At 32.4% G+C, this 12,246-nt stretch overlaps 1 protein-coding gene across 1 annotated transcript; it reads right to left on the bottom strand.

Moving 5' to 3' along the window:
* Positions 1-871: 871 nt before the first annotated feature.
* LOC132758882 (E3 ubiquitin-protein ligase TRIM33-like) lies at positions 872-6,239 on the bottom strand. Its single transcript, XM_060750590.1, has 4 exons — positions 6,135-6,239; positions 3,317-4,245; positions 2,313-2,374; positions 872-1,991 (listed from the first exon to the last, which is right to left on the bottom strand). Exons 2-4 carry the CDS (start codon positions 4,209-4,211, stop codon positions 1,872-1,874), a joined length of 1,077 nt encoding a protein of 358 aa, XP_060606573.1. The 5' UTR covers positions 4,212-4,245; positions 6,135-6,239; the 3' UTR covers positions 872-1,871.
* Positions 6,240-12,246: the final 6,007 nt, after the last annotated feature.

Raw genomic sequence — 12,246 nt, 5'->3', positions numbered from 1 at the left:
TTCAAAAAAAAAGTTGTTGTGCATTACACGAGAAATGCAGCAGGATTTGCACATCTATGCCATAATAGCATAAAGTCACATGCATTTTTTCAGTTTACATAGAGGATATTTGTTTGTTTTGCATGTAAGATTGAAATATAATTTCACTGAGTGAACACCATAGGCAATATTTTCACGAGTGGCGTAGCCACGAGTGAAAATATAATAGCTGGTGTTCACGAATGAAATATATTTCAATCTTATATGTAAAGCAAATAAATTTTCTTTTATTTCATGCTTTTTAAGTGATTTTAAGTATTTTTTTACTAATTTTGCCGCGTAACGTCGCGCATTCTCCCTTGTGACGTCATCATATCATGATGTCACATTATCAATTTTGAAATATAGGTCTGTTACATTTCTCTAATTTTGTTACATTTTTAACATTATGTATGATGACATGGACTTTCTTTTCCTAAAGAAGCAAAATTTACGCATGAAGGCATTTATTTCTGCCTTTATTCCATTTATTTATGATTTTCTTTTCATCGGCATTCAGATATAGTCCGTCTACAGTGAAAATTATATTTTATAAATTTCATTAGTGGTTAATCAGAATATAATCATTTTATTTACAATAAAACACCGGAAAGCATGAAATAAAATAGAGTAATCAACGAATGAAGGAAAATGCAATGCTGAATTATGTTAAATATGGAAAAAAATTCCTGAGTTGCTATTTAAGCTGTCTTTGTTAATTTTGTTCGCTGTATCATGCAAAGAGAAATTATACTTTCGATTTCTCCACAAGGAGGTTGCAGACATTTACTCTTTTAATATTTAGAAGATAACACATTTTAATAGTATGGACACCAAAATAAGAACTAGGGCAGTTTGGAAACCCATTTTATTTACGAAATGCATGAATGATATTCCATTTACAAGTACGACTTTTGTCATAAAAGCATTGATATAGTTACCATCTTTACTGGGTTTTTAAATAACTACAAAATATTTTGTGAAAGCTACACACGTGTATAAACTCAATAGGATTGTATTTAATCTTTCGAAAGAAACATTAATCTTTGGAAAACTAAAAGTTAATCTGCATATTGACATAATTAATTTCATTCTCATTCTAATAAAATAAAATATTTTCAAACCAAAATCTCAAAACTTAACACCAACGTTTGAAATATTTAGGACAATTCTATACAGTAGAATACAAATAGAATATCTTATAAAAGCGCATAGGACAAAATGGAATATCTTCTTCAACATAAGAATTATCGAGTACATGTATATCAAAAATAAAATAATGCTAAAAACCATACTTATAAAGAAAATTAATTTGAATGTATTAATCACTATACAAAAAGGCGAAATGAGAGAACGTGCGCGTCTGTGAGTGTGTGTGTTACATTACAGTTTTAGAAAAGAATTGAAAAAATATTGAAATGAAATATGTTATGATGAATACCTGTAACAACACTATTATAATATTATATGTTCACTTGAATGATTGTTATTCATGTATGAAAATAACATAATAAATGAGAAAAAAGGAAATTTAAAACAAATGCAGTTTAACATATAGAGAATGCTCAAATGTGATATTTGAAATGTAAAAAAAAAACATCTTTTGTATACACATATACAAATATGTTATGTTTAAAACTCTAAACACTTTAGGTAAACACAGTATGATTACATAGTGTCATTAAAAAACTGACAATTTTTATAAGAATAGACTAAATTAATTTGGCAAGTTATAGGAAAAGCAGCTTCCTAAACATATTTTATACATTCACTTATTGAAATCAGACATATTCAGGAAGAATTTAATTGTTTTCAATAAATGTATTTTAGCCAAAAATGACCATAGTATATCTTTAAATAATTTCAAAGGTATCATCTGTGATGTCATACATTTGCGTACAATTCAGTTCATCCCATTTAATAGTAACGGTTTTGTCTGTAACTCTTGTTACAGTTCCTGGTACTGTATGACCCTGAAACTAAAATAAAAATAGTTCGAGGCTTTTCAAAGTTATCACAGTGCCATTTACGTTGTGTACTGTAAACAAAAACAACAGAAACACAAAATGCATGTTGTTCTGATTCTTTCACATAACTACGTACTGTCGGTATAAGGCGTAACAGTTAACAAGTGACCACAAATTTAAATTGATTTCAAACATGAAGTTTTATGTAGATCTACAACTGAAAAATGTCATTTTTCCAGAATTTTGGTACACTTATTACATTATTACTAAACAAGCTTTTAGATAACATGTTACATCGCATTTGTATTTAAAAGCTGAAATATTTACCATTTGATATTTAGGTTTCCGACGAACACGAGTACCAACACAAAACTTCTGTTTTGCTGTTTCTGTAATGTTATAAATACACCAGTAATTAAGTATAGTAAAGGCATTTGCGCATGCGCCTTAAACGTATTATATAGGATTATCGATCATAGAAAAGCTATTATGATATGTCTGTATCAATAAAGCAAGACAAAGTTTTGTTATAACAATCAACAAATAATTCCTACTGAACATGTACGCTTAAACTTTGTATATCATTTATAGACTAAGTCTTATAAAAAAAACAATCTAAAATCTAAAAAAGACATAAAATAAATATACCTGTCGTTCTCACACTAGAAACATTAATTTACATGGCCTTTGGTTCCTAAATCAGACTAATGTTAATCAAATGTATACACTGATCACTTTAAGTCAATAACAAAATAAATAATGCAATTTAGCAGCGTAAGCTACAGTAACATTTAGACTTACAGCATAATGAAAACTACATAATAGAGTAAAGGTAAACTTTGTAAGATCTTAGATTATGATAACAGAAATATTTTAAGTGGTAACCGACCACACTTTCGAGTCATTTGCCCTTGAAGAATACGATTTTTATATTATTCGTATTATATGCAACTGTCTTAAAATACATTTACCTTTCCCCTAAATGTGAAAGTATTTCGCATAAAAGTAGACAAATGTAAAGAAAGTAGTATTTTGACTTTCATACAAAATAATAAATCTCTGCAACTGTACTGATTGCCAAAAAAGGACCAAAAGATAGTTCAGGTAATAAACAGGTGGTTTATTTTTCAAAAACATAACAGGTAAACATATAATAAAATAAGTTTAAAAGCAATCCTACTTTATAATGGGCATCTAAAGACGAGAATGCCAACCATCATATTTTTGCTTAGGATATTTCTTTTTACATGTTCTAAGATTCTATGGAAGAGTTGTAAGAAAACCGTCTTCAACTGTTAAGGAATTTCATCCCTTCAACTAAGAATGCTTACCTTTTGTCCTACATTCAATGTGACAAACCTGCAGTCTTCCTACAGGTAGTCTAGATTTCAGAAGCGCCGACATTTGATCATTACGAACAAACTTGAACCCTTTCAACGCCATGTCTTTTGTTGAGTGTTCGTTCATCTTTTCTATATCAGCTAGTTTAGACTTGCAATTAACTGCATTGATGAATAATGCATTATCACGATACAGTTGTGTGTCAAGCATTTGTTTCACTTTCTGAAGCTCTGACGTAAACGACTGTAATACTGCCTCAATCTTTGCCTTCGTTTCTGTGTTTTCCTTTCTCAGTATCTTCATTTGTGATAACAGCTTAGCCTCTGCTTCATCCAAACATTTATTTATCTCAGTTCTGAAGTCACGGAGCCCTTTCAATGCCTTTTCATTCATGTTTTCGCATTCATATTTACCCTTTTCAATTTCGTGTTCATAATCTGTTTTCTGCTTTTCAAGGTCTTCTAGTAGTTTCGCAATGCTTTTGTATGTGTCTCCATCTTTAAAGGATTTCGCCAAATCATTGATATATTCTGGTTTGCATGATGTATGTCCTAGTACTATACAATCTCCACACCCAACGATATCATGTGATCGGCAATAAAATTTGATGAGTTCATTGTCGTGCTTTTCACATCTGGTAACATCTTCTAATCCACTACATAATGAAAGTGAACAAAACTCCTGAAGCGAAAGAAACACGTGATTTCTACATAGTTTGCCCCTAAGGTGATACCGGAAGCACGTGGTACACATTTTCTCGTTGCATTCCCGGCATGCTCCACATGCTGGCGTTTTCACCTTTTCAACTTCACATGATACACATAAACTAGACTCTCCTACAGCAGACTCTGTGTCAATGTCCACCCTTTTGCCAGCTACTTCCATTTTAAGAAACCGATTCGATCAGTATGCTGATATTCTGTAATGTAAATATGAAACTTAAATATAAATTTCATTTCATTTCAAAGGACCAATATGTTAATTTTATCATAATTGTTATGTTTTTGCAATTTATTTTTACTGCTGCATTGCATGCGAGCCAAACCGTCAATGTCGTCGCCTTTAAATCACTTACCACTGTGGTCCCGTCTGGGACTTAGGATTTTGCCATGTCAATAAGCTCATGGAAGGTCGGTGGTTCTAATAGGGAATGCGAATGGACACATGAGGTATTTCTACACCACTCAATCTAAAAAGTCGTCATAATACCTTAACATTAATACGGAGCCCCTACGGTGACATTTTCACTTTTTCACCAGGAACTTAATTCGTTTTTACGAAATATTAATTCGTAATTACGAAATAATAATTCGTTTTTCCAAAATATGTATTCGTATTTACGAAAAATTAATTGTTTTTACGAAATATTAATTCGTTTTGACGAAATATTAATTCGTAATTACGAAATAATTATTTTCATTAGGAAATATTAATTCGTAATTACGAAATATCAATTCGTTTTTACGAAATATTAATTCGTAATTACGAAATATTAATTCGTAAAAACGAAATGTTTTTTTCGTAATTACGAAATAGTAATTCGTAAAAACGAATTAATATTTCGTAAATTGCCGGAAAAAATGTGGCGAAAAAGTCACCTTAGGGGCTCCGTACATAAAAGCCAAGTTAAAAAATCTTAATTTTCATGTTTCAGTTAGTTTTGTATCTGCAATACAATAGGCATACCGTATATGCATGTATGTCTCAATACGTTCATACGACTTCTATCTCTTAATTAATTATTGTAAGATTGTAGATTGCAAGAAACAATGCGTAAAAACTACAAGCCATACCAATATATTTTAATTTTCCTACGCATTCGCCTTTTTCACTATATCAAAAATAGTTTAAATAGAAAGTGTAATATAATAAATTATTTATTTTAACAGATACTACTTAAATGTATAAACATACAGCACAGTATAGATCTATAAAATACGCTCATCCTTGAGTAAAATATTTTAATCTAAAAAATTTATTGAAATATATATAATTCTAACTGAATATGTCTAATTTAAATGAAATAATGGATAAACTATGTTTGGGAAGTTGCGTTTCCTATTTCATGTCAAGTAAATTTGGCATTTTCTTTTAGAAAACTATCATTTTTTTATAATGAAGCTATAAATTCATATTGTGACTATCTATTGTGTATAGATTTTTTAACGTAGCATATCTACTCTGTATGAAGTCAAAACATGTTTATTTTATATCTGCAAAAATTATCAATAGTTTCAAATATGAAATCTTAGCATAGTGTATCTTTAATATCGAGGACAGTTGTAAGTAAATTTACGATAGCTCTATGTGTAAATCCGCATATCACTGATAACAATATTAACTTAGTTCATCTCCTTATTTTCTTCCGTTTTCTTTTTTTTTTTTTTTTTTTTTTTTTTTTTTTGGAGGGAACGGTAAGGGTAGATTCGTGTAGATTCAATACTAAATCTATTGAACTCGTTGAATAAAACAATACATGTATTATGCTCGCCAGAGGCTCGCATAATATGATTTTATTCAACTCGTTCAATAAATTTAGTATTAAACCTACACTCATTCAATATCCTCTATATACCAAATGTTAAAAATATGACAGATACATGGTCTATATCAGGTGTATATAAACAGTGTATTATGCCAATTAAATCTACTATTGATTAAACATACATGTTGTTTGGTCTCATGCGCATATGTCTATGCCCTGGAATAAACACCTGGGTTCTAAATCAGAAGTATACTTAATGTTCATTTCATTTTCGTTGGTGTATACAAATTGTACTACTGAAATATACAGAGAGGTCTACAAACCTTTATCCGCCCAACTTTCGGTTTTGATTGTCACCGGATACCGTACAGTAAACCGTTATGCGAAAATGTAAGAATGAAAGAAAAGAGAAATCTTTAAAACGAAACAAACAAAAAACATTTAAAAAGGAAAAAGGTTAAAGTCAACTTAAAACTTGATCAGAAATGTGTATTCACAAAATAAATTGTTCCATCAGTTTAGTTTATATAAATATATACATGTTGTTAAATAACATAACGTTAGCTTAACTCTTAACATCTACTTATTTACATAAAATACACAATTAATTTGTAATGTTATCGTCAAAGGGGTCTATTTGTCTATTTTGTTTTAATTTAAAGTATTGAATGATGGCGATTTCATATTACAATGTATAGGTAAACGCACATGCATGCAAATATATAACTATTAAACAGAAATGAAAATTTATTAAAAGCAATGGATATGTCCAACTTGCTTTTAGAATATGATATTGGATACTAACGTATACCTACATAATAGTGTAAGATGATGATCCCGTAAAATCTTACTTTAAAAAAAACAGGCAATAGACATGCATAAATTAGAACAATAAAGTATCTTGTTGTATTTTTTTTCTTTTGGATTCTTCTAATTGATTCTGTTCCTTTGTATATGAAGATACCTTAACTATAATAGTAATTGATGTAGAGTACATGTACCAGTTCTTTAAATAAAGAAACATAATGATGTTGTTATACAATGCTAACACCAAACATCACTTTCCATGAACTTTTCATTCCATGTTGCATGGAACATAATGATCGCTTGTATGATTCACAGCATTAATTTTATCTTTAATGGGCTTGTATTTATTAGAACAATGCATGCAATTATTAGAAAACTGTTTTACAGTTCTGTATTTGGTCATTGTCGCCATTATTCATTCAATCAAATGTATGTGTCAGACTAGTTAAAAAACATATTTTTTAACAAGAAGCAATGCAGGACAGTTTAGTGATTGTTACTCCCGGTTTAATTTCGTTACAGCTGGATTTAGTTGACAATTTCAGATCATCACAGTATTTGTTCGGGGTAATAAAATAAATAACACATGGGTTTGTGAGTAACAGTAAAAATATCATCCCTCGTAAAAATACTGTTACCCTCGGCGTCATCATTCCTCGTAAAAATACAGTTACTCTCGGCTGACGCCTCGAGTAACAGTATTTTCCTTAGGATAAAAATTTACTGTTACCCACAAGCCCATGTGTTATTTATATATTGTATACTAATATTACATACAGGCGTCTGTAATATGAGCCGTGTCACGACAAAACCAACATAATGGGTTTGCGACCAGGATGGATCAAGACCAGCCTGCGCATCCGCGCAGTCTGATCAGGATCCATGCTGTTCGCTTACCAACTCTATAACAAGTAGAGAAACTGATAGCGAACATCATGGACCTGATCAGACTGCGCGGATGCGCAGGCTGGTCTTGATCCATGCTGGTCGCAAACCCATTATGTTGGTTTTGTCGTGACACGGCTCATATGTTTGTGTATTTACAGTCATTGACTGTAGTATAGGCAATAATACTCCTACAAGAATGTAGGGTATATCTTTGTTACCGTTGGGCCTCTGATTATAAGGTGATTTATCACAGGACAGCAAGAATTTATTTAAGCGCATATAACTTATCACAGTTATTAAGTAAATTCTATTGAAGAGGTTCATTAAAAATATCAGCAAAATATGTGATGTTGGAAAACATTTATAGAATTGACCGTTAAGTAAGCCAGGTACTCGCTTACAGAGAATGCCAAAAACAGGGTAAGGACAAAATAATGAATACAACAAAACGGTATATATAAAACATCGGTACCATAATTAAGCTATAAAATTACAATCTATTTTTACAATTTTACAAATGCGCTACGGCTCTCTTTGAAGGATAATTTTGCATTAATCACCCAATTATCAGGATATTTAAAGAACGTGCTGATAATATCAGTGTATTATAACAGTTTTAAATCGAGTTCATTAATCTTAATGTCAGTCAATCTAATACTAAAATCAGCGATAACCCGTTACCTTTTTATACTGTTTACGTATAAGTGAACCTATGCGGCTTACATATGAGGAAAATGTACTATATAATAATGTCAACAAATTCTATATATGTTTCGGTAATAGTTTTACAAGACATTAAAACACTTAGCATCACACAAATGGCTTTTAGATTTGCAAATTTTGACGACTACCTTCCTGTCTATCAATAATAAAATCTTCGTCTATAAAGATATATATTTTAACAAAATCTCTAGAGCATGATTTATTTGACTGGATTGACTTCAATGGAATATAATCAATGAGAAAATGTCAAATCATTTTCATCTTAACACCATGGCATCGTCGGAATATATGAGTTTAACACTCTGTAATTGCTATTTGACATGAACACCGTTTTATCATTATTAATCACGAACTTATACAATAACGTACTCCTCAACTTAGATTTTCCAGAAATGTGTCACACATTAAAAGCACATATGTGAAACAGCTGTATTTGTTTACAGTATACCGGCTTCAGACTCAGTGTTCCGAAGAAAAATCCAATCTGACAGTAAGGAAATACTCAGAGCTTTATCATTGCATTTTGGTACTTGGTTTATAATTGTCCTTTTAATTAGAATCATCATAAATCTTCTTTTTTTTACTGTAAGCTATGGGCTTGTTCATTATTATCTTCTGTAGTAAAAGCAAGTATTTTTTTCTCTGTGTTTTGCTGGTCCTTCGGGTCATTTATTCCAAATAATTAGTGTTATACATAGACATATGTTAATTCAAGTTTACAAAACACAACTGTACAAGTTCTATTTTTAATTAAGTAATTTGAATGAAGTGAGGTAATTAAAATCAGCAGTGGAATTGCTGTTGATCAAAACAATGTTAATCGAAGCTACTATAAAACATATTGTCAGAGTTAAATTACACAATGCTTTAACTGGGATGCCGGTACTAGTTACCAGCATCTACTGTCTGTTCAGAGCATGCTCTTTGATTGGCTCATTTTTTCTGGGATTTACTTATAACGGGGAACGAATCAAATTATATGTGAATTTTCGCTGATCCAGATGTTCGCTATATCTCGATATGTGAAGGAGAAAATAGGTCAATCACAGGGTAAGTTTTCAACTTTTAAACATTTATATAAAATTCAAAGTTTTTTTTAAGAAAGTCGAAATGTGATTCTACCTTCCTGACTTTCCTTTTTTACCCATTATTGTTCAGGATTTTTATGAAGTCTTTATCGAGATATTCTTTCCGTCGTGGGTTCTGGTTTGCCAAAAACATGCATATACGTACGGCGTAAGCTACCAACAAATACGTCGTAAGCTACCTATACATACGTCGTAAGCTACCTATACATACGTCGTAAGCTACATATACATACGTCGTAAGCTACGTATACATACGTCGTAAGCTACATATACATACGTCGAAAGTTACCTATACATACGTCGTAAGCTACCTATACATACGTCGCAATCTACGTATACATACATTGTAAGCTACCTGTACATACGTCGTAAGCTACGTATACATACGTCGAAAGTTACCTATACATACGTCGTAAGCTACCTATACATACGTCGAAAGCTACCTATACATACGTCGTAAGCTACCTATACATACGTCGTAAGCTACATATACATACGTCGTAAGCTACATATACATACGTCGAAAGTTACCTATACATACGTCGTAAGCTACCGATACATACGTCGCAATCTACGTATACATACATTGTAAGCTACCTGTACATACGTCGTAAGCTACATATACATACGTCGAAAGTTACCTATACATACGTCGTAAGCTACCTATACATACGTCGAAAGCTACCTATACATACGTCGTAAGCTACCTATACATACGTCGCAATCTACGTATACATACATTGTAAGCTACCTGTACATACGTCGTAAGCTACATATACATACGTCGAAAGCTACCTATACATACGTCGAAAGTTACCTATACATACGTCGTAAGCTACCTATACATTATTAGTTATAAAGATCGTTGACAGGTTATATGGCCCTATATAAACGGCTATTTGTAAATATAACCCGAGCCGCTAGGCGAGGGTTATATTGCAAATAGTCGTTTATATACGGCCATATAACCTGTAAACAATCTTTACAACGAATTTATAATACAGCACGCATCATTTTTTAGTGAAAAAAGTAAGATTTCTTCATAAATCGACAGCAGCCGTGTATATAAAACTATATAAACGTCACGATTATCCAATGAAAAGCGACGTTACAAACGTGCAGTATTATAATATTAGTTATAAAGATTGTTGACAGGTTATATGGCCCTATATAAACGGCTATTTGTAAATATAACCCGAGCCGCTAGGCGAGGGTTATATTGCAAACAGCCGTTTATATACGGCCATATAACCTGTCAACAATCTTTATAACGAATTTATAATACAGCAAGCATCATTTTTTAGAGAAAAAAGTAAGATTTCTTCATGAATCGACAGCAGCCATGTATATAAAACTATATAAACGTCACGATTATCCAATTAAAAGCGACGTTACAAACGTGCAGTATTATAAACGTCGTACGCTACGTATACATACGTCGTAAGCTACGTATACATTCTTATCACACACCTGTGCCGATTTTGCGACTCCGTAAATATGGTATTGCACGGCCGTGCATATATTTTGACGTGACGTCATTAGCGTCATACAAACATAGTGTATGTAAGCGTTATACTATAGGCGTGTCAATGAAAAATGACTCTTATTTCACTTTAAACAGTCTTTATTTTGGGTATGTGATAAATAGAATATTAAATTCGTGTAAGTTCATTACTGAATTTATTGCACTCGTTGAATAAAATAATATTATGCTCGCCAGAGGCTCGCATTATATAATTTTATTCAACTCGTGCAATAAATTCAGTATTGAACTTACACTCATTCAATATCCTCTATGTCTTAAGTAACGTATACATACGTCGTAAGCTACGTATACATACGTCGTAAGCTACCTATACATACGTCGTAAGCTACGAATACATACGTCGTAAGCTACGACGTATAGCTACGTATACATACGTCGTAAGCTACGTATACATACGTCGTTAGCCACCTATACATACGTCGTAAGCTACCTATACATACGTCGTAAGCTATGTATACATACGTCGTAAGCTACGTATACATACGTCGTAAGCTACGTATACATACGTCGTTAGCTACCTATACATACGTCGTAAGCTACGTATACATACGTCGTAAGCTACCAATACATACGTCGTAAGCTACGAATACATACGTCGTAAGCTACGTATACATACGTCGTAAGCTACGTATACATACGTCGTAAGCTACCAACAAATACGTCGTAAGCTACGTATACATACGTCGTAAGCTACGTATACATACGTCGTAAGCTACGTATACATACGTCGTAAGCTACGTATAATCTACGTCGTAAGCTACCTATACATACTTCGTAAGCTACGTATATCTACGTCGTAAGCTACGTTTACATACGTCGTAAGCTACGTATACCTACGTCGTAAGCTACCTATACATACGAAGTAAGCTACCTATACATGTAAGCTACCTATACATACGTCGAAAGCTACCTATACCTACGTCGTAAGCTACGTATACATACGTCGTAAGCTACGTATACATACGTCGTAAGCTACCTATACATACGTCGTAAGCTACCTATACATACGTCGTAAGCTACCTATACATACGTCGTAAGCTACCTATACATACGTCGTAAGCTACCTATACATACGTCGTAAGCTACCTATACATACGTCGTAAGCTACCTATACATACGTCGTAAGCTACCTATACATACGTCGTAAGCTACCTATACATACGTCGTAAGCTACCTATACATACGTCGTTAGCTACCTATACGTGAGTCGAAAGCTACCAATACATACCTCTGCTTTTGCATGATTTGAAGTAATAAGTTTTTTGTTTCCGTTGCTTTCGGGATATAATTAAGAAATAACATCGGCCTTAGAGGTGTATACCGGTTTGGAGTTTTGATGCGTAGAAATTGACCACGAAGGCCGTAGGCCTGAGTGGTTAATAG

Source organism: Ruditapes philippinarum, unplaced genomic scaffold (assembly GCF_026571515.1).
Source record: "Ruditapes philippinarum isolate M1 unplaced genomic scaffold, ASM2657151v2 ctg3166_1_1_1_1, whole genome shotgun sequence".
NCBI lineage: Eukaryota > Metazoa > Mollusca > Bivalvia > Venerida > Veneridae > Ruditapes > Ruditapes philippinarum.
Note: the sequence above shows the minus strand (reverse complement) of the source record. Positions and strands in the feature narration are given on the sequence as shown.